General features: G+C 55.0%; 1 protein-coding gene across 5 annotated transcripts in view; it reads left to right on the top strand.

Moving 5' to 3' along the window:
* The window catches only part of LOC114844143 (disco-interacting protein 2 homolog C), a 40,751-nt gene that overhangs the window by 13,982 nt on the left and 5,056 nt on the right, over positions 1-21,713 (top strand). For 2 of the 5 annotated variants that reach the window (XM_055503635.1, XM_029131253.2), the window contains exons 2-29: positions 8,231-8,302; positions 9,601-9,708; positions 10,114-10,239; positions 10,885-11,181; positions 12,608-12,757; positions 13,010-13,129; positions 13,937-14,134; positions 14,825-14,916; positions 15,581-15,691; positions 15,923-16,046; positions 16,728-16,837; positions 17,260-17,362; positions 17,443-17,507; positions 17,585-17,678; positions 17,751-17,870; positions 17,942-18,056; positions 18,226-18,362; positions 18,433-18,569; positions 18,655-18,863; positions 18,947-19,061; positions 19,370-19,571; positions 19,657-19,757; positions 19,876-19,956; positions 20,036-20,159; positions 20,229-20,350; positions 21,161-21,272; positions 21,343-21,452; positions 21,522-21,652. In XM_055503635.1, coding sequence (XP_055359610.1) covers positions 8,231-8,302; positions 9,601-9,708; positions 10,114-10,239; positions 10,885-11,181; positions 12,608-12,757; positions 13,010-13,129; positions 13,937-14,134; positions 14,825-14,916; positions 15,581-15,691; positions 15,923-16,046; positions 16,728-16,837; positions 17,260-17,362; positions 17,443-17,507; positions 17,585-17,678; positions 17,751-17,870; positions 17,942-18,056; positions 18,226-18,362; positions 18,433-18,569; positions 18,655-18,863; positions 18,947-19,061; positions 19,370-19,571; positions 19,657-19,757; positions 19,876-19,956; positions 20,036-20,159; positions 20,229-20,350; positions 21,161-21,272; positions 21,343-21,452; positions 21,522-21,652 — 3,586 coding nt within the window. Of the gene's footprint in view, positions 1-7,088; positions 7,731-8,230; positions 8,303-9,600; positions 9,709-10,113; positions 10,240-10,884; positions 11,182-12,607; positions 12,758-13,009; positions 13,130-13,936; positions 14,135-14,824; positions 14,917-15,580; positions 15,692-15,922; positions 16,047-16,727; positions 16,838-17,259; positions 17,363-17,442; positions 17,508-17,584; positions 17,679-17,750; positions 17,871-17,941; positions 18,057-18,225; positions 18,363-18,432; positions 18,570-18,654; positions 18,864-18,946; positions 19,062-19,369; positions 19,572-19,656; positions 19,767-19,875; positions 19,957-20,035; positions 20,160-20,228; positions 20,351-21,160; positions 21,273-21,342; positions 21,453-21,521; positions 21,653-21,713 lie in introns of those variants that run through there. The other 3 variants (XM_055503634.1, XM_029131252.2, XM_055503636.1) reach the window with 2 other exon arrangements.

The raw sequence follows: 21,713 nt of genomic DNA, 5'->3' as shown, positions 1-21,713 counted from the left end.
GGCATGAATGTTACATGAGCTGAGCTGCCACCACAGCCTGAGTGTAGCAGCACACAGATGAATGAGTTGCCCCGTCTTTCTCAGAGCAGCAGTGGCTCATGGGATAAATCCATTAGAGGAACCTGGAGTCCTGACGAGCGGAGACGAGAGAGAGGCTACGACACATACGCTGCCTCAGCAGGGGGTGAGCAGAGGAGCAGCCAGGAGCCTTTACTCACACAGAGAGTGGAATGAAATCTGAGCCGCTCCTCTTCCTCATCTTCCTCCTGCAAATATTGTTAAAGGTGCTGGCGATGTGAACGTTGTTACGTAAGAGCACGGTGACCACAAGCAGCAGGTGTGTTGTTGTTTATCAGTAAAAACATCCCATTCAGACACTTAGTACCAGTGAACATCAGGGCACTTGAACGCAGCAGGAGAAGCAGAGGCCTCGTCAGACCCTCTGGGTTCAGCCTGCTTCCGGCCCATGAGGAGCGCGTGTTAGTGCTGTCGACCCTGTGGGCTTCTGTCTGTGAGCTGTTTGATGCAGGTTTTAATCATCCCATCGTCTCGTGTTAGTTGTGGTGACTCGGACTGATGTGAGTAGTGGAGCTCGTATCATTCCCTGGTTCCTGCCTCATTCCTCCTCTCTTTGACCAGTGCCAGTCTTCATTAGCAGCTGATTGGTTTTGAGCTCCAGTAATCAGTGTCTGTTAGTGGAGGTGTGAGTCCAGCTGCCACTTCATGGACGAGCAGCTGTCAACAGGAGGAGGAGCAGGACTAGGGGAAAGAGGAGATGAAGGAGATGGTGGAGGAGCAAGAGGACTAGGAGGAGGAGGTAAACAAGGTGGAGGTGGAAAATGACTAGGAAGGGGAGGTGGATGGGGGAGGAGGACTTGGAAGAGATGGGGGAGGAGGACTTGAAGAGGTGGAAGAGGATGAGGAGGAGAGGACAGGCTAAGGAGGTAGGTGGATAAGGGGAAAGACAACGAATGTGCTGAAGTGGAGGAAGAAAAAGGCTGTTTTCTCTCTTTGCAACACGCTTCACTTCACCGCATCCAATCCCCAAATGATCCAGACAGAGTTTATTATTTTTACCTGCAAGAAAAAACTGAGACGAATGAGAAGGTCGAGAAAATCTGGAGACGGGTTCTGGTGGTGGTGCTGGTGGATTATGGGTCTTAATGGACTCATCTAAATGTAAATGAGCCTGAGGTGTGTGTGTGTGTGTGTGTGTGTGTGTGTGTGTGTGTGTGTGTGTGTGTGTGTGTGTGTGTGTGTGTGTGTGTGTGTGTGTGTGTGTGTGACATTGTTAGGCCTGTCCATGTGTTTTCCAGTCTTTAGGTTTGTAAAGAATCCTTCAACGCTAGACGCAATGTTTCAGACGAGGCTCTGTGAACCATCAGGTGGATCAACAACAGAGTAGTTTGGCCCCTGAACTCTGGGCTTCATATGTAGTGACACGACCCTGTGACCTTCACCAGATTCGACAGTTTTTTGACTGATTCAACCTTCAACATCCTGTTCTTGTGGTCACATCCTTGGATTTCATATTTCTTTTAGAGTCCGGGTTTCGCTGGTGGATGTCACAGCCTTCGTTCATGTGGACAATAAACCCTGTTTCTCCAGGAAGGACAGGACCCGTCAGCTGCCCAGGTCCTGCCAGGCTCGGTCCGGTCTGACAGCAAGCAGGCCTGAGGCGTCCTTCGGCTCTGTGGTGTCTCTGTGTCCATGTAAGGACCAGGAAGACGAGCAAGAAAGTGAGAGACCTCCTCCGGAGCAGGAGGAGGAGCAGTGGCTGAGCTGAGAGGAGCACATTTAAATCACATTGTTTCAGCAGCACTCGCTGGCTTTTCCTCTGGGCCGGTGCTGGGTGGAGCGCCGGGGGAACACATGCCTTGCCAAGCAGCACTGCAGCAGACCCTCGGCAGCGTACGGAAACACCGCTGCTGCTGTGGTCGAAGGCAGCTTCTGAAAGGGGAAGGAATCCAAAGGCCGAGCCATGAGAAGGGTCCAACGCCGTATAGCCCTATATACCCTAACCCTAACCCGTATAGATGAGACAGTGAGACAGACGTGGGACTGGACTACCCACAATGCCCCCTGGCAGCGAGGAGAAGCGTCCGTCTGTCCTGAGGAGGACGCTGGTGCAGTAGATGCTTACACTTAGGACTGGGCTGGTCCCCACTGGGTCTCTGCCGGTTCTGGAGGCTCTGGACGCCGGCACGCTGACACTCACAGCACCATCTAAATGCTGAATGTGTTTGAAGTGTGGGATTGTAGAGAACCTCGGGACTCCACTCCATCTTCCTTCAAACGGTTTGGTACCAGTTATGTGCCCAGAGATGCATGTGGCTGCTGCTCCTTCCCTCTGACAGCCACGGTCCGGGTCGGCCCGTCCTGCTCTTCCTCCTCCTCCTCCTCCTCCTCTCCAGGCTGCAGCTGGTGGATGTGACTATTAGGGAGGAAGTCCTTTTCTCCTGGCTGACGATCATGATGGATGTGCTACAGGCCCACTGCCGCCTGCTTAGGTTTTAGTGTTGAGAACAGTAAAACATCCCCAGATGCTTTGTCACGTCTTCATTTATTTATTATGTTGGAGACGCAGGAAGCTGGAGGCCGCAGGCTGCAACAGCCGCCTGTCAGCCACCTGTGAGTCACACAAACACAATCTGTTTAAGGTACCTGAAGGCACCTCGTCCTCATCGCTCATGGACGCTGTGTTTTTATGCTGGTTCTGTAGTGACAGTTCTTAACAGTGCTTAATCCGTTTTTTCAGATGCTTTTCCTCATAGGTGTCGCCCACATTTACAGGTGTCGCACACATGTACAGGTGTTGCCTACAGGTGTCGCACACATGTACAGATGTCGCCTACAGGTGTCGCACACATGTACAGGCGTCGCCTACAGGCGTCACCCACATGTACAGGCGTCACCCACATGTACAGGCATCGCCCACATGTACAGGGGTCGCCTACAGGCGTCACCCACATGTACAGGCGTCACCCACATGTACAGGCGTCGCCCACATGTACAGGTGTCGCCTACAGGCGTCGCCCACATGTACAGGTGTCGCCTACAGGCGTCGCCCACATGTACAGGCGTCGCCCACATGTACAGGTGTCGCCTACAGGCGTCGCCCACATGTACAGGTGTCGCCTACAGGCGTCGCCCACATGTACAGGCGTCGCCCACAGGTGTCGCCTACAGGCGTCGCCCACATGTACAGGTGTCGCCTACAGGCGTCACCCACATGTACAGGCGTCGCCCACAGGTGTCGCCTACAGGCGTCGCCCACATGTACAGGCGTCACCCACATGTACAGGCGTCGCCCACATGTACAGGTGTCGCCTACAGGCGTCGCCCACATGTACAGGTGTCGCCTACAGGCGTCGCCCACATTTACAGGTGTTGCCTACAGGTGTCGCACACATGTACAGGTGTCGCCTACAGGTGTCGCACACATGTACAGGTGTCGCACACATGTACAGGCGTCGCCTACAGGTGTCGCACACATGTACAGGCGTCGCCTACAGGTGTCGCACACATGTACAGGCGTCGCCTACAGGTGTCGCACACATGTACAGGCGTCGCACACATGTACAGGTGTCGCACACATGTACAGGCGTCGCCTACAGGTGTCGCACACATGTACAGGCGTCGCCTACAGGTGTCGCGCACATGTACAGGCGTCGCCTACAGGTGTCGCGCACATGTACAGGCGTCGCCTACAGGTGTCGCGCACATGTACAGGCGTCGCCTACAGGCGTCGCACACATGTACAGGCGTCGCCCACATGTACAGGCGTCGCCTACAGGCGTCGCCCACATTTACAGGTGTTGCCTACAGGTGTCGCACACATGTACAGGTGTCGCCTACAGGTGTCGCACACATGTACAGGTGTCGCACACATGTACAGGCGTCGCCTACAGGTGTCGCACACATGTACAGGCGTCGCCTACAGGTGTCGCACACATGTACAGGCGTCGCCTACAGGTGTCGCACACATGTACAGGTGTCGCACACATGTACAGGTGTCGCACACATGTACAGGCGTCGCCTACAGGTGTCGCGCACATGTACAGGCGTCGCCTACAGGTGTCGCGCACATGTACAGGCGTCGCCTACAGGTGTCGCGCACATGTACAGGCGTCGCCTACAGGTGTCGCACACATGTACAGGCGTCGCCTACAGGTGTCGCCCACATGTACAGGCGTCGCCCACATGTACAGGCGTCGCCCACAGGTGTCGCACACATGTACAGGCGTCGCCCACAGGTGTCGCACACATGTACAGGCGTCGCCCACAGGTGTCGCACACATGTACAGGCGTCGCCTACAGGTGTCGCACACATGTACAGGGGTCGCCCACAGGTGTCGCACACATGTACAGGGGTCGCCTACAGGCGTCACCCACATGTACAGGCGTCGCCCACATGTACAGGTGTCGCCTACAGGCGTCGCCCACATGTACAGGTGTCGCCCACAGGTGTCGCACACATGTACAGGTGTCGCACACATGTACAGGCGTCGCACACATGTACAGGGGTCGCCCACAGGTGTCGCACACATGTACAGGGTCGCCTACAGGCGTCACCCACATGTACAGGCGTCGCCCACATGTACAGGTGTCGCCTACAGGCGTCGCACACATGTACAGGTGTCGCCTACAGGCGTCGCCCACATGTACAGGTGTCGCCTACAGGTGTCGCACACATGTACAGGTGTCGCACACATGTACAGGCGTCGCCCACAGGTGTCGCCCACATGTACAGGCGTCGCCCACAGGTGTCGCCCACATGTACAGGCGTCGCCCACAGGTGTCGCCCACATGTACAGGCGTCGCACACATGTACAGGCGTCGCCTACAGGTGTCGCACACGTACAGGGGTCGCCTACAGGCGTCGCCCACATGTACAGATGTCGCCTACAGGCGTCACCCACATGTACAGGCGTCGCCTACAGGCGTCACCCACATGTACAGGCGTCGCCTACAGGCGTCGCCCACAGGTGTCGCCCACAGGTGTCGCCTACAGGCGTCGCCCACATGTACAGGTGTCGCCTACAGGCGTCGCCCACATGTACAGGTGTCGCCTACAGGTGTCGCACACATGTACAGGTGTCGCCCACAGGTACAGGTGTTGCCTACAGGCGTCGCCCACAGGCGTCGCAGACATGTACAGGTGTCGCCCACAGGTACAGGCGTCGCCCACAGGCGTCGCCTACAGGCGTCGCCCACAGGTGTCGCCTACAGGCGTCGCCCACAGGCGTATATAGGTAATTTTGGCGAACGTCTTGGACGCCGCTCTGACCCGTTTCTTGCAGCAGGTGAACGTAGTTGGATCAACATAGAACAGGTTCGGTGTGTAGGAGGCCTGGGTTTATCAGGCATCAGCAGAACCGGGCCTCCAGGTTTTGCTGAGTCAGTTCTGTTCTACGTGCCTGCGGTTCTGCTGGTAAGGCAGATGGTGCAGAGAGCGACCCTGTGACCCACATCCTGGGCCGGGCTTTCCTCGGGTCGGCCCCACGTCTCACTCACTCCTGGTATTTTCATCGTGTCCCATTGAGCTTCAGGAATGTTTGAATCTCTGCTTGTCACATTTAGTTTCTGTTCTGAGCCGAGCAGCAGACGCTGGATAATTACACAGAACCATCTCCAGTTTCAGAATAACGCCGGCCCAGTTGGTGTTTGGTTTTATTTTGGGCGTGGGAAAGCGGGCCGAGCAGGAGCTCTGAGGAAACCAGGGTCGTTACGGCACAACATCCGCTGGGAGAGGAGCTGTAGATCAGTGTTTGCTCTTCAGCACCACTCGAACCAGCGATGCCACGTGTTTACTGACCTGGTCCAGTCAAACCTGGGCCTCAGAGAAGCAGGTGGACGTGGGTCCTTGTTTCGTGTGTAAACGTCACAAGGTTCCGTTCAGTTACACCCACCGTTGGCGCAGTTAAAACAGATGAAGGCCGTAAAGCAGGTCCGGTCATGAACCAGTCACTCAGAGTCACAGTGATGAGTCAGCGTGTGGGACTGTAGCACCAGGGGGGTCGTGAGTCTGAGCTTCGACACCAGAGGACGGAGCTGGACGGGCGGCGCCACTCCCTGTTGGACTCACGCTGAGGAGCCGTGGTCCAAACAGCAGGTGTGAGCGTGCCGGACTGGGCAGACGTTTAGGCCCAGCTCTGGTTCCCTAGGCGACGGCGGTTCTGCTGGCCCTGTTCTGTGTGCTCACCTCCAGGACTGTAGGTTCTGTTGCTATGGTAACCCCTCACCAACGTTAGTATTGATGGGAGCTACTGATGGAGCTAGTGGGGCGTGACTGGACTAGGTGATTGAATAGGGACTAGTTGAGTAGAGCTTTACAGTATTATGGGATGGTTCCACATGTAAAGGCAGCTGTGGTGTTGCTGCAGTAGGAGTCACACCTGTCTGTGCCTCACACTCTACACACGTTTACCTGCGTCCTGACTCAGCTGTTGTTACTGGAAACACCTGCCGGCTCCTGGGACGTGCCACCTGCTTCCCTCAGGGGACTTCCACCCGTTTGGCTCGTGTTGTTGTGTGTCACTCTGCTCATTAGTTCGTTAGTGGTATACTGGTCATAATGGTTCCCAGTTCAGTTCATGGTTCAGGTGGAGCTTCCTGTGTTTGGCCACGTCACTGCACCAGGCTGTGGTGTCTCAGTGGAAGCTGTCAGACGTGATGCTTTACTATCACAGAAGGAGCTGGAGTCACTCTGGACCTTGGTTCTGGTTCAGATGCTGGTTGCTCAGAGGCGCAGGCACTCATTCCTTGCTCTTTGCTCCTAAATCCTCGTCTCTGTCTTTTCTCCATCTCCACGTGTTGCAACGTGGAAACAATAAAATGGACTGTTTCCTTTTTAGGCGTTGGGTGGAGGCAGCCTCTCTCTGTCTGTCTGTCTGTCTCTCTCTCTCTCTCTCTCTCCCTCTCTCGCTCTCTCTCTCTCTCTCTCTCGCTCTCGCTCTCTCGCTCTCTCTCTGTCTCTCTCTCTCTCTCTGTCTCTTTCTCTCTCTCTCTCGCTCTCTCTCTCTCTCTCTCTCTCTCTCTCTCTCTCTCTCTGGTATGTTTTTTATTAGTGTCACTTTTTCCTCCGCTCCTACGGTTCGGATCTCCTTTCCTCGTGCTTCCCACTTTTCCCTCCGCTGTGCGTCTTATTTTTGTCTGCTTTGTCTCTTTGTGTCTGTTAGTTCTCTCGCCCCTCGTCTCTCTCTCTCTCTCGCCCCTCGTCTCTCTCTCTCTCTTACTCTATATGGTCACGGATCAGTAGGAACTCAGACTCTTCTTGCTGATTTGTCGGAGCAGAGCACAGTCATGACTGCGTTGTTCCTGCTGTTGTTGATCTGCAGACTTCTGACCCGGTGTTTTGTTTTGTGTTTTTGTTGTTTTTCAATTTTAGATTAAACCAGTTTGAATGCAGCGAGTTTGCTCCTTATCCGCCTCTGCTCATTCAGATTTACTGCTCATCAACACCTGTTGCGTTATTACATAACTGGAAGTCGTTGCATCATCCGTTGCTATAGCGACATCTGCAGCTCACTCGCGGCGCTGCGCTGTAAGTCAATGAAGGGTGCGTTCACAGAATAAGAGCAGACGTCTGTACCGGTGCCACGACTCACATCACTCAGACGTCACAGCACCAATGTGTGGAGCTGCAGCAGGAGCATCGTGTCCTTGTAGAGCCGTTTGACTGCAAACCAAAAGCGTGTACCTCCGTCTGCTTCCCGACGGCCACGTTGGTGAGTTTAACACCAGCTGAGCTGCTCTGATGTGACACGGGTCGAGCGGCGCTGACTCCACCTTCAGGTCCGTTTCCAGATGCTCATCTCGCTTGTCTTCATTCCTGTGTCTGGTCTGAGGAGTTGGAGGCCGACGCCGGCGCCGCTCACGTCTGCAGATTTAGCATCTGTGTCATTGATGTCTCACCGGATTCTCAGTGTTTCCTGCTCATCAGTCACTAACACAATCTCCCAGCTGTTGGTTTGTTAAAGCTGGTTCCTGTTGACTGCACTCGTTTTGCTTCTCAGCTTCATGTAAAGGACTTGGCTTCAGCTCCAGATGTGCGCTGGCAGAATGAAAACGTGGCCTGAAACGTCACAAAGCTCCGTGTTTGTTTTGTGATGAGGGGTCGATTGCATTATAGTGTATGAAGGCATCACTGCCTCTGTGTTTCATAACGTGGTGATACCTCTCAGATCGCAACCGCTTTTAGGTGCTAAAGCCCTGTCTCTGTTTGCAGGTGATATCACACAGAAGGGCTACGAGAAGAAGAGGTCCAAGCTGATTGGGGCCTATTTCCCTCAGACTCCAGGTAAACGTCCAGCTGTGCTGTGCTGCCCCGTCGGAGCCCCATTAGAGCAGCGTCATGCAGTAACTCGCGTGCCCTGAGAGAAGCAGGCTGCTGTTTAGGGCCTGTTCATCCTGTTGACTCTGGTAAAGCAGGAATCAAAGGTTAGCGTAGCTCGTGTCGAGGCTCAGCCTCCATTCAGGCTCCACTCTCTCTGGGCTCATTTCAGGGAAACCCTGAGTGTTCAGCATCTCTCCAGAAATTCCCCTCCTCTGATAAACCTCTCAAAGGTCTGGTCAAGCACAAACCCAGTAGCTGGAATGGACCATCATTCTTCTGGGTTCTACTGACACGTGACTGATGAAGTTCTTATAAGCTGAGCTTCGTCGCTCCAGCTGCTGCACTCGCTCATTAATCATTAATCATTCATGTTTTATGTTTGAGTTGTGTGATTTTACACACTGCAGGTCTCGTGTTATCAATATGTTCCGTTTCCTTGTGTTGGTGTCATTCTCTCAATGAAGTTATTTGTTGGATCTGATTGAAGGGAGTTTGTTGTGTATATGTCGCTGGGAGCTGCGTGAGGTCCACTTCATCCAGCTCAGGTCCTCATTGGATTTAGTGTCTTTCCAGCGGCGTGAAAGAGAAGTCTGCATCGACTGCTTTAATCTTCCACTCTGAGATCTCGTCACGTGTTGGACGAGTGGAAAAGTCAAACTGGGGGTTGTTCTGATCCAGCTCCGGCTCCAGGTCCAGATACCGCTCAGCTGCTGACACGCTCTGCCTCTGTACCTTCCTTCACAAACACTTGGACTAACGCGTGTGCAGGCGAGGAGCAGGGCTGTGTGGGTAATGAGAGCATGAGAACTCTAATGCAGATGGACGGTCGAGGGTGGAGGTGTAGATGGAGGCTCGTAGATCAGCATCAGGGAGCATTAGACCGATCGACTTGGTGCAGGCGAGTGAGGCAGTGTGGGTTTAACTCCAGTTTAGATTAACATTACAATCATTGAGTGCTTCTCTGATGTCAGGCAGCGTTTCCCCATCACAAAGGACCTGCAGGTTTTAATACAGCAGAATCTGGAGGAGGAGCATCAAAAAACATGCCAATGATGTCAAACAGCACTACAATGTTAACACTCACTTAGTTTGAACCTTGCTGGTGCCGTCGCCTCCTGCTGTGCACGGACGGAAGCTAGAGAATCATTATTATGAGTGGGATGAACGAGCACGAGGCAGTGGAGCCTGAAATATGTGACTGAGCAACGTAGGAAGCAGCTCCTGTGCACGAGACTAACGGCCTCTGAACCTGTGTCCGTCAGCGGCGGACCCGTCGCTGGGTCAGGAGAGGGCGCCCGTCACCCCGTCCTCGTCGACCCGCTACCACCGCCGGCGGTCGTCTGGGTCCAGAGACGAACGTTACAGATCAGGTGCGTCCTTCTGTCTCTCTGTGCTGACTACGGATCAGAACCTGTGTGAATTCTCTCCAAAAACAATCAGTGATGACATTCAGGTTTCGTTTTCTTCCATTCTTGCACACGTCAGTCAGTCGACGATATGAGGTTTAAATGATCCGGTTTCCTTTCATGAACTAAACGAACGTGTGACCTCATCCATCCTCGTGTGGCTCCGGGCTCTGTTTGCCTGATGAAGCCCTGCAAACAAACCCAGCTGGAAACACGCGGTCTCATGGATCCAAAGCATCAGAACCTCATTACAAGTAGCTAAACGCTAAAGGTCGCAGCAGATTGGTTTGTTCAGTGAAAGGCTCCAGTTTGTGTGTTTAGCTGTTTTAGCTCTAGCAGCTGACACGGACCCCTGCTGTGTGTCTCCAGATGTGCACTCTGAGGCGGTGCAGGCAGCCCTGGCCAAGCACAAGGAGAGGAAGATGGCGGTGCCGATGCCTTCAAAGCGCCGCTCGCTGGTGGTGCAGACGTCCATGGATGCCTACACGCCTCCAGGTACGAGCCGCTTCCAGCTGCGCGTCATCTCACAGCCACAGCTCCACGTCTGGAGGGCAGGTCCAGTGTCAGGCAGCGTCTGTTTTCATGGCTGACGCTCACATTCATCCGTCTGGCTTTTCAGCAAAGCACCATGGGAGATAAGATGATGGCTCACGCTAGCGGTGACACGTCAGCTGTTGACTAAACAAACAGGCACTGACACAGCCTGGTTACTAACTCATAGCAGCTTGGATCCAGTTTGTTCTGACAGGTTCTGAGTGTCCACTGCCTGAGACTCATCTTGCAGAACCTTTGGCTTGGTTCTGGTTCAGCAAGTCGCCCCACCTGCGGAGCTGGGCCTCACCGGGTCAGGCGTTTGTTGGGGCTGTTGCTGGTTCTCTCTCCTGTGTGTTAGAACTGGGTCAGCTCCTCTTGTTATTCAGCCGTGGGCATTATGCAAATGTGTGCACATAAATCCACAGCCAAGCACCCGCCGCAGCCTGTAGCAGGCAAACACTAGTCCAGTCCTGGCCTGTGGCGCTTTGATGGGAACACTTCAGACTGGGACAGATGTGGAGCAGGTGTTTCTGCTTGTAGATACCCTACATTTCTATGGTCCCGTCTCTCACCTTGCTTCTGTTGTGTTGTGCTTTGTCTGATCAGACACTTCTTCAGGCTCAGAGGATGAGGGTCAGGGTTACGGTGATGAAGACGAAGGAGGAGACTGCGAGGAGGAGGATGGAGGAGGCGGCGGGGGAGGAACCTCATCCAGCCGGGAGGACAGCATCAGCATGGAGCACTGGATCAGCCGCGCCCTCCACAGCACCTCCTCCACCACCACCACCACCGCCTCGTCCACCGCGTCCTCCTGCTCCACACGCAGCGGGGGCAGCGGGGCCGCGGGGGGGGGGCTGGCCGACGTCCTGGCACAGCACGTCCACCGCCAGCACCACAAGCCAGGTGAGGGCCGACAGACAGCAGGGGGTGGAGCGTCTGCTCATGAATAACGAGTGTGGTTGTTCACAGACGAGCATTGACTTATGAACAGACATTTAATCCGCTGCTCGTCATCAGGAAACGCTGACGACGCTGAATCAGCAGCTCTGGAAGCTTCCCACAGTCTGGATCACTAACCGTAGCTCTGTGGCTCAGCCTCCACGCGCTGCAGTCAGTCAGTATGTCATGAATTAATGAGAGACCATCTTCTCAAAAGCTTCTCAGTTAAACCTTAGTAAACTGTTGTCAGTGTGTTTTTTTTTTTTTTTTTTTTTGTTCTGTCCAGCAGTTTAGCAAGCAGCATATATTACGCTGAATGCCACATTGTGATGGACAGCTTTGCTTTAATAAGAGTATATATAGAATATATATACTCTTCCTGATTTATGGTTTATTTAATGGTTTATTTAGCTAATCCAAAATGTGTGTGATGTTGCTGTGTTGGTGGACAGGTTAGGTTTCTGCTTTAGGGTGTGTATGCGGGAGGGTGGGGGGGGGTTAAGGGGTGCAACCAGCTGCTGAAACCAAGCAAATGTGTTAAGTAAACAATCGGAGCAAAAAAGAAAAAATAAATAAATAAAAAAAATAAATAAGAAGCAGGGATGTACCTTAGGCTAACACATTCATAACTAAACAACTTTTGTACTGTGGTTTACCTTGGAGATTAATACTAATACCAATAATAGTGCTAAGGTATGTGCACATACTAATTCAAACATATACATACAATATACATACATATGTGCATTATTATACATATCCCATACTACTTAATAAAAGTCAAGTCAGTGTGTTAATAACAGAGACAAACTGGATGCAGGTTGAATTCTGGACCGAGCCACAGGGACAAGGAGCTCGGTCGTGTGTTTACAGCCTCTGACTGCATCTCCCTGAGAGAACAAGCACTGATTATATATAAGGAAAGATGGAGCCTGCAAACTGAAGCACATCTTGTTTCCCGCGTGTCCGCACGCTGTTTGATTCAGTTCTGTGATTGATGTAACATCGACAGCAGAGCTGCAATGAGTGGACACTACATTCACCCAAAGAGTAAAGATACAACCTCCAAAGGCTGCAGACACACAAACAGAACCATCAGCATCCATCTGGCAGCTCCCGCGGTCATAATCCAGATGTCCGTCGCCCTGGCAACCGTCTCCAGACTCCTTTGGGCTTTTTTGTATGCGAGGGCAGTGTTGTTAGAGGTGAGGTGAGGGCTTAAACCAGAGCAACAGCAGGTGGTCAACAAGTGTGTACGTCTGCACCTCAAACTAAAGCTCCGTGAACAACCGTCAGCATCGTTGCAGTAGAATCAGTCCGGTCCCGCTTGACTCCTGGTCCTGCTGGTTCTGAGTGCGGTGACATACTGGACCTTCCTTCCCTCCCACAGAGAACCACTCTGCCCCTCCAGACGTCACCGGTTACACCAACAGCACCGGCCCCGATGGGATCCAGGTGGACCGAGCCCCGGGTGGCGGCACCGCGGCCCAGAGACAGACGCCCAAATACGGCAACGCCGAGCTGATGGAGACGGGAGACGGTGAGAAAGAAGTCATGCTCAGCTGCGTCAGGGCAGGAGGAGGTGGAGGTTTCAGCAGGAAGAACAAGTGTTTGCTCGTCTCACTGTTAGTGTAGCTGCCTTTCGCCTCCAGGTGGACCAGATTTTCATGAAGGTTCTGTTGTTAGATGTACAATAAACCAGTTAAAGACCCTGTCATTTAGGCTCCTCCCCCGGTTAAACCAAAGCACCTTCACGTCAGCATGTAACCAGCGCTGTGTCTGTCCTGTGCAGGGGTTCCAGTCAGCAGCAGGGTTTCAGCCAAAATTCAGCAGCTGGTCAACACTCTGAAGAGGCCCAAGCGTCCGCCGCTCACAGAGTTCTTTGTGGACGACTTCGAGGAGCTGCTGGAAGGTAAACGCGACTGAGACTCACCCACTCAGCAGAGTCCCATCACCAGCCTCACGCCAGACTGGGAACCAGTGGCACAGCCAGATGTGGCCGTCGCCTCATTCAGCGATGATTCAAGCAGATGTGTAGATAGTGTGTGCGTGCATATGTATGTGTATGTGTGTGTGTATGCATGCATATGTATGTGTTTGCGTGCGTGCATATGTATGTGTATGTGTGTGCATATGTATGTGTTTGTGTATGTGTATGCATGCATATGTATGTGTTTGCGTGTGTGCATATGTATGTGTATGTGTGTGTGTGTGTGTATGCGTGCATATGTATGTGTATGTGTGTGCGTGCATATGTATGTGTATGTGTGCGTGCATATGTATGTGTATGTGTGTGTGTGTATGCGTGCATATGTATGTGTATGTGTGTGCGTGCATATGTATGTGTATGTGTGTGCGTGCATATGTATGTGTATGTGTGTGTGTGTGTGTGTGCGTGCATATGTATGTGTATGTGTATGTTTGCGTGCATATGTATGTGTATGTGTATGTGTGTGCGTGCATATGTATGTGTATGTGTATGTGTGCGTGCATATGTATGTGTATGTGTGTGTGTGTGTATGCGTGCATATGTATGTGTATGTGTGTGCGTGCATATGTATGTGTATGTGTATGTGTGCGTGCATATGTATGTGTTTGCGTGCGTGCATATGTATGTGTATGTGTGCGTGCGTGCGTGCAGCTCTAATCTACAGTTTTTAACTGAAAGCAGTGACGCTCTGAGAAATAAGCAGTAATAACCAGGGCCTGTGTGTTGCAGTCCAGCAGCCGGACCCCAACCAGCCCAGGGCCGAGGGGGCGCCCATGGCCGCCCTGCGCGGCGAGCAGCTGGGCGTGGTGACCAACTGGCCCCCGTCCCTGGAGGCGGCGCTGCAGCGCTGGGGCACCGTCTCCCCCAAGGCGCCGTGCCTCACGGCCGTGGACGGCGGCGGCAGGCCGCTCTGCGTCCTCACCTACGGTAGGAGCTCATTAACCCGAACAAGCGGCGTTGAACAGCCGGGCGGCGCCTCAAGCCTGTTAGAGTGTGAAATAAGGAGAGCTGGTGTGAACATCCACCAGACGGAGTGGGTTCAGGGCCACGCTTAAACCTGGACCGGCCGCTTGTTGGACCGGCTCCGTGTGACAGAACCGAACGTCCCAGCGCTCGCCGACAGCAGGGTGAGACGGTCTGTGTGCGGTGCTCAGCTCAAACCCTTTCATCCTGTGGCGCCGCTGCTTACGTGACGGAGCCGAGGATCCTCCACTGTCCTTAGAGCAGAAACAGTTCTGTTCAGTGTCTCCGACCACAGATGTTCAGGGCTCGTTTTCAGGGCTTTAGTTTGCTGTGTTTCTGTGTGTCTGTCTGACATCAGCTCAGCAGCGTTTTTTACTACAGGCAGTTGTTAAAGCTTCACATTCACAGACACGCGGGTCTTCAGGACGTGCTGTCACTGATGGACTCATCTCCACACACGCCTCCAGAACCAAAGGCTGCAGCAGCTGGAGGTGACGCCCACGCTCCTGTTGAAGCTGATGAAGTGCAGATCAGCATCCTCTTCAACCATTAAACAGCCGTAACCTGGAGCCGTCTGCTCACGGATCCAGTCGCCACAGGGGACGTGCGGTTACAGGGTCAGTGACGTCTCTGCGTGTTCTGATGTGTTCTTAGGCAAACTGTGGTCCAGGAGTGTGAAGGTGGCCTACAACCTGCTGCACAAGCTGGGAACCAAGCAGGAGCCGCTGGTCAGAGCTGGAGACAGGGTGAGTGAAGGACAGAGAGAGAGACAGACAGACAGAGAGAGAGAGACACACACACACACACACACACACACACACACACACACACACACACACACACACAAACACAAACACAGTCCGTTTGATTTCATAACAAAACGGGAAACGGCTTGATGCTAAATATTAACGCGAGCTTCAGAACCGGTCCCACGTCCGTGACGTGTTTCCTGCTTGGCTGGAGACCGACCAGGTGGCTCCGTTAAAGGAAAATTGAAAGCCTTCACCGCCGGATCCTAACGTTGTCCTGGTACCGATCGCAGCAGACGCACGCGGTACCAGAACCACTCTGTCCAGCTGCAGATGAAACCTGAGCATCTGTCAACATGAGAGGATCGTTACACTGGGTTCACTGGGCACTCAGCTTATAGCTCTGTATGTGGGAGCCATTAAGCAGCACTTAGGTTGGTTCCCAGTTACTGTATCTCAACATGCAACCAGAGCCAAACTGGATCCGCCTGAGCAGCAGATAAATGCTCTGCTGTGACGCTGGAGGCTTCAGATCACATTTCCTGCTCCTCAGGGTAGAACCTGGACCCGGTTTAAGGCCCGTCCCTGGATAAGGACAGGTTCTACGGTGGTTCTCGTCTCAGCTTCCATGTTTTTGAAGGATTGGCGTTGTCTTGTGCAGGTGGCGCTGGTCTTCCCCAACAACGACCCCGCGGCCTTCATGACGGCGTTCTACGGCTGCCTGCTGGCCGAGCTCGTCCCAGTGCCCATAGAAGTTCCGCTGACCCGCAAGGTTGGTGCTGATGCTCCCACAACAAACCAGACCCACGCAGTATATGACGGTTTACACAGACACCACCAGCGGCCGGTTCCAGTACGCTGAGAAGGTCTCATCCAGATAAATGTGGCCCAGGTCTGATGCCCTGAATCCAGGCCTGAACGGAGGCTGCTCCACCCGGCGTCTGTCTGCTTTAAAAGCTGCCCCGCTGGTGTCGGACCTGCTTTACGTTGTGTCTGTGTCCAGGACGCCGGCAGCCAGCAGATCGGGTTCCTGCTGGGGAGCTGCAGCGTGACGGTGGCGCTGACCAGCGACGTGTGCCATAAAGGCCTTCCCAAGAGCCCCACTGGAGAGATCCTACAGTTCAAAGGTCACGCACGCACGCACACACCAGCCTGCACGCACACAGAGGCACACACACACACACACACACACACACACACACACACACACACAGACACACACACTTCCTGTCACGTCTGCAGCTTTGTTGGTTGAAAGGCTTTTATTTAGATGCTACAGAAAAAACTGGAAGATTCCTGTCAATGAAAAGTAGTGTTTCAATAATAAAACATGCTGAATCAGGATTCTATTTAACCTATGGTGAAACAGAGTCACTACAGGATGATGCACATCAGGATGAGAATGGACACAGACAGAGTCAGAGTCAGAGTCAGAGTCAGAGTGAGTGAAGCTGCAGCGCAGGTCCACAGTGAAGTAATGGATGTATAAATAGCAGCATCATTAAGCTGAAGTGCTCTGTATCGATCAGCAGGTTTTAACTCCTCCAAACGCCTGACTGTTTGTCTCTGCCTCAGCACAGAACCGCACGCAGACCCGGCCTCCACTCGAGTTCCTTTCAGTCCAGTCCAGTAAATAGTCAGTAGATGCAGGGAGACTTTGAGCTTTGTCGTGTAGTGAATCCAGAGGATTTCAGGGCAGATTTCAGTTTGAGTTGGTGTATTTGGAGTCATCTGACCTGTAACCTGAAGGATCCGTGCTACTGGTGGTTCTGAGCCTCAGCCTCACACTTGGGTCCTCGTGTGTGCAGGCTGGCCCAAGGTGCAGTGGGTCGTCACCGAGTCCAAACACCTGTCCAAACCGCCCCGGGACTGGTTCCCACACGTGAAGGATGCCAACCAGGACAGCGCCTACATCGAGGTACACACACACACACACACACACGCAGACACACACACACACACACACACACAGACACACACACACACACACACACACACACACACACACACACACACACACACACACACACACAGGCCTATGGGTCTTTAAACCCGGTGCCTAAATTTGGACCTGGTGTGCGTCTCTGTCTCTGACTCTGTCTCTGTGCGTGTCTCTGTCTGTGCGTGTCTCTGTCTGTGTGTGTCTCTGACTCTGTGTGCGTCTCTGTCTCTGTCTGTGTGCGTCTCTGTCTCTGACTCTGTGCGTGTCTCTGTCTGTGTGCATCTCTGTCTCTGTCTGTGCGTGTCTCTGTCTCTGACTCTGTGCGTGTCTCTGACTCTGACTCTGTGCGTCTCTGTCTCTGTCTGTGTGCGTCTCTGTCTCTGACTCTGTGTGTCCAGTACAAGAGCTGTAAGGACGGCAGCGTGCTGGGGGTGACGGTGAGGAGGACGGCTCTGCTCGCCCACTGCCAGGCGCTCACGCAGTCCTGCTCGTACACGGAAGGTAACGCTCGCTGACGCTTCCTCCGCCGTCTGACGCTGGAGCCAAGCCTCACCTCTGTCTTTGTGTGTGTCTCTGTGCAGCTGAGACCATAGTGAATGTCTTGGACTTTAAGAAGGACGTGGGCCTGTGGCACGCCGTCCTCACCGTAAGAACTGGCTGCTTGAACTCGCTGCGCTGCTCTGCGCTGCTCTGCTCTGTGTGACTTCTGTCTCCTCCCGTCAGAGCGTGATGAACATGATGCACGTCATCAGTGTTCCCTACGCCCTCATGAAGGTCAACCCTCTGTCCTGGATCCAGAAGGTCTGCCAGCACAAAGGTAGCAGAGCTTCCGACAGAAGCCCGGGTTCCACACCTGATCCCCGCTGACTCCTTGTGCGTTTGCGTGCAGCCACGGTGGCGTGTGTGAAGTCCCGGGACATGCACTGGGCTCTGGTGGCCCACCGGGACCAGAAGGACGTCAACCTGAGCTCCCTGCGCATGCTGGTGGTGGCGGACGGCTCCAACCCCTGTAGGTCCCAGAGGGAGCTTAGAGACGGTGAAGCATCAATGAATGGGCTCAAACGCAGTGTCTGTCCTCAGGGTCCGTCTCGTCCTGCGACGCCTTCCTCAACGTCTTCCAGACCAAAGGTCTGCGGCCGGAGGTCATCTGTCCCTGTGCCAGCTCCCCCGAGGCGCTGACGGTGGCCATACGAAGGTGGGACCCGCGCCCAGAGTTAGCAGCTGCAGCTTTTTATGCACTCAGACATGAAGCTGGGTGTTCGTGCCACACAGGCTCATAACTGGGCTTTGCCTCAGCGGCGCCGCTGCTAGCGGCTGCTGCTCTCTAGCCTGTGTTTCTAACCAATGGACGTGCTGGTCCTCAGGCCGCTGGAGGAGGGCTCCGCCCCCGGCCGCGGCGTCTTGTCCATGCAGGGTCTGAGTCACGGCGTGATCCGGGTCGACTCCGAGGAGAAGCTGTCGGTCCTCACGCTGCAGGACGTGGGCTCCGTCATGGCCGGAGGTGAGACAGGAAGCCGGCTCCCGCGGGGCGGGGCGGCGGCGTGGTCTCACCGGTGCCTCTGTGTGTGCAGCGCTGATGTGCGTGGTGAAGCCGGAAGGACTCCCTCAGCTGTGTCGCAGCGATGAGGTGGGGGAGCTGTGCGTGTGCGCCGCCGCCACCGGCTCCTCCTACTACGGCCTGGCCGGCGTGAGCAAGAGCACCTTCGAGGTGAGCGCCCGCGAGGCACGGCGGCGCCGGGCGCCGGGCGCCGGACGCCGGACGCCTCCCTGTGTTTCTCACTGTGGCCTCTCAGGTTTTCCCAGTGTCCAACAACGGCGCTGCTGTGGGGGAGCTCCCCTTCACCCGGACCGGCCTGCTGGGCTTCATCGGACCCGGAGGTCTGATCTTTGTGGCCGGGAAGATGGACGGGCTGATGGTGGTGGGCGGCCGGCGGCACAATGCCGACGACATCGTGGCCACGGCGTTGGCGGTGGAGCCCATGAAGTTTGTGTACAGGGGCAGGTCAGTGGTTCTGCCGCAGCGGGTTCTGCCGCAGCGGGTTCTGCCGCAGCGCCCGTTCAGTGCAGCTCAGACTGTGTTTGCAGGATCGCTGTGTTCTCCATCACGGTGCTTCACGACGAGAGGATCGTGGTCGTGGCTGAGCAGCGGCCCGACTCCACAGAGGAGGACAGCTTCCAGTGGATGAGCCGGGTTCTACAGGTACTGTCCACCGGGTTCTGATGTGGGTTTATTGGGCCACAGGGGGAGCTGGACTCACTGCAGTGGGATTCGAGTGGAAGCTTTAGCAAACACGAAGCAGCTTCTAGACCAGTTCATAGAAAGTCCAATTCCTTCACACTGTTGCCATGGAGACGCTGGTCTGCACGCTTATGGCTGCAGTAACACCAGAACCTGGCTGCTTTTCCATTTGGACCGCCTGGTTGGAGGCCTCTCTGTATGAACCATGTAGCCTCAGTTATTAAAGTGAATCCTCCTCCATAATCGCAGTTCTCCTTTACACCTTCCAGGCGATCGACGGCATTCACCAGGTGGGCGTGTATTGTCTGGCTTTGGTGCCGTCCAACACGCTGCCCAAGACGCCGCTGGGCGGCATCCACCTGTCGGAGACCAAGCAGCTGTTCCTGGAGGGGGCGCTGCACCCCTGCAACGTGCTGATGTGCCCCCACACCTGCGTCACCAACCTGCCCAAACCGCGGCAGAAGCAGCCAGGTGAGAGGGGGCGGAGCCTAAAACGCACACCTGCGTGGAAATAAAGCAGGCAGAGATGGAAACGTAGGTTCCTCCTCGTCCTCAGAGATCGGGCCGGCGTCCGTGATGGTCGGGAACCTGGTGTCGGGGAAGAGGATCGCTCAGGCCAGCGGCAGAGACGTGGGTCAGATCGAAGACAATGACCAGGCAAGGAAGGTGTGTGGAGGAAAGGAAGCAGTGGCTGCTGTGCTGGTTTGAGGGAGTGGAACAGCTGAGCCTGGACTGGAAACACTGGGTCTGATCTTCTCTGTGTCTGTGTTTCCAGTTCCTCTTCCTGTCGGAGGTCCTGCAGTGGAGAGCCCAGAGTTCTCCAGACCACGTCCTGTACACGCTGCTCAACTCCAGAGTGAGACCTCATCGCTGTCCGTGTGAGTCTGTGTTTCCAGCTGTGCTACAGATGTGTGTGACAGATGTGTGTCCTCCAGGGAACCATCGCCAGCGCGTTGACTTGTCTCCAGCTGCATAAGCGAGCAGAGAAGATCGCCGGCCTGCTGGCGGAACGGGGCCACCTGCAGGACGGAGACCACGTGGCGCTGGTCTACCCCCCAGGTAAACGCCGCCGCCGCCGGGGGACACGTGTCCCAGACCGCTAGCGCTCAGTGACCCGTCCTCCTGCAGGCACGGACCTCATCGCCGCCTTCTACGGCTGCCTGTACGCCGGCTGCGTGCCCGTCACCGTGCGCCCGCCTCACCCGCACAACATCGCCACCACGCTGCCCACGGTCAAGATGATCGTAGAGGTGAGACCCGTCCCCCGCTTCCCCCGCGTCCCCCGCGTCCCCCATGTCCTCCATGACCCCACAACCACCACAGCCTCCACGACCTCCAGGTCGCCCACCTCCCCCATGAGGTGTCCCCCACCTCTCCCGCGTCCACACAACCACCACAGCCTCCACGACCTCCAAGTCGCCCACCTCCCCCACCCCCCCACATCAACATGTCCTCCATGACCCCCACGACCACCACAGCCTCCACGACCCCATGAGGTGTCCCCACCTCTCCCGCGTCCACACAACCATCACAGCCTCCATGATCTCCAAATCCCCCATCTCCCCCACATCAACATGTCAACATGTCCTCTACGTCCTTCACACCCTCTGTGTCTTCAGTGTCCCCCACCTCCCCCGCATCCTTTATGTCCCCCACATCCTCTATCTCCCCCACATCCCCCACAGCCTTCATGACCTCCAAGTCCCCCACCTCCCCCACATCAACATGTCCCCCACGTCCTTCACACCCTCTGTGTCTCCAATGTCCCCCACAACCATCACAGCCTCCACGATCTCCAATCCCCCATCTCCCCTATGTCCCCCACATCAACAAGGTCCCCCACCTCCCCCGCATCCTTTATGTCCCTCACGTCCTCTATCTCCCCCACATCCCCCACGACCACCACAGCCTCCACGATCTCCAAGTCCCCCACCTCCCCCACATCAACATCTCCCCCACGTCCTTCACACCCTCTGCCTTTCCAATGTCCCCCACCTCCCCCGCATCCCCAATGTCCTCTAGCTCAAACACCTGATCACTGAGGTCTGTGGTGTCTTCAGGTGAGCCGCTCCGTGTGCGTGCTGACAACACAGCTCATCTCCAAGCTGCTCAGGTCCAAGGAGGCCACGGCTGCTGTGGACTTCCGGACCTGGCCGCCGGTTCTGGACACAGGTACCAACACACCTGACCTCTGGTGTCACATGTGCGCCTGTTCTGCTACATTGATTATTCGTGTTTTCAGATGATTTACCAAAGAAGAAAGCTCCTCAGCTGCACAGAGCTTCCAGCCCCGACGCTCTGGCCTACCTGGACTTCAGCGTGTCCACCACAGGGATGCTGGCTGGAGTCAAGGTACGGAGTGCACGGAACCACCCGGTCCCGGACCCAGTGTCAGTGTTAACCCTACACTTTGTGCTCCAGATGTCTCACACCGCCACCAGTGCCTTCTGCCGCTCCATCAAGCTGCAGTGTGAGCTGTACCCGTCCAGGGAAGTGGCCATCTGCCTGGACCCGTACTGCGGCCTGGGCTTCGTCCTCTGGTGTCTTTGCAGGTCAGAGCTCCGCTCGCGCTGGTTTCTGTGGCAGCGTTGGCCCGAACGCTGATGTGGTTTT

This window comes from Betta splendens, chromosome 17, assembly GCF_900634795.4.
Source record: "Betta splendens chromosome 17, fBetSpl5.4, whole genome shotgun sequence".
Taxonomy (NCBI): Eukaryota; Metazoa; Chordata; class Actinopteri; order Anabantiformes; family Osphronemidae; genus Betta; species Betta splendens.
The sequence above is the reverse complement of the archived record's forward strand: the minus strand, read 5'-3'. Positions and strand labels throughout refer to the sequence as shown.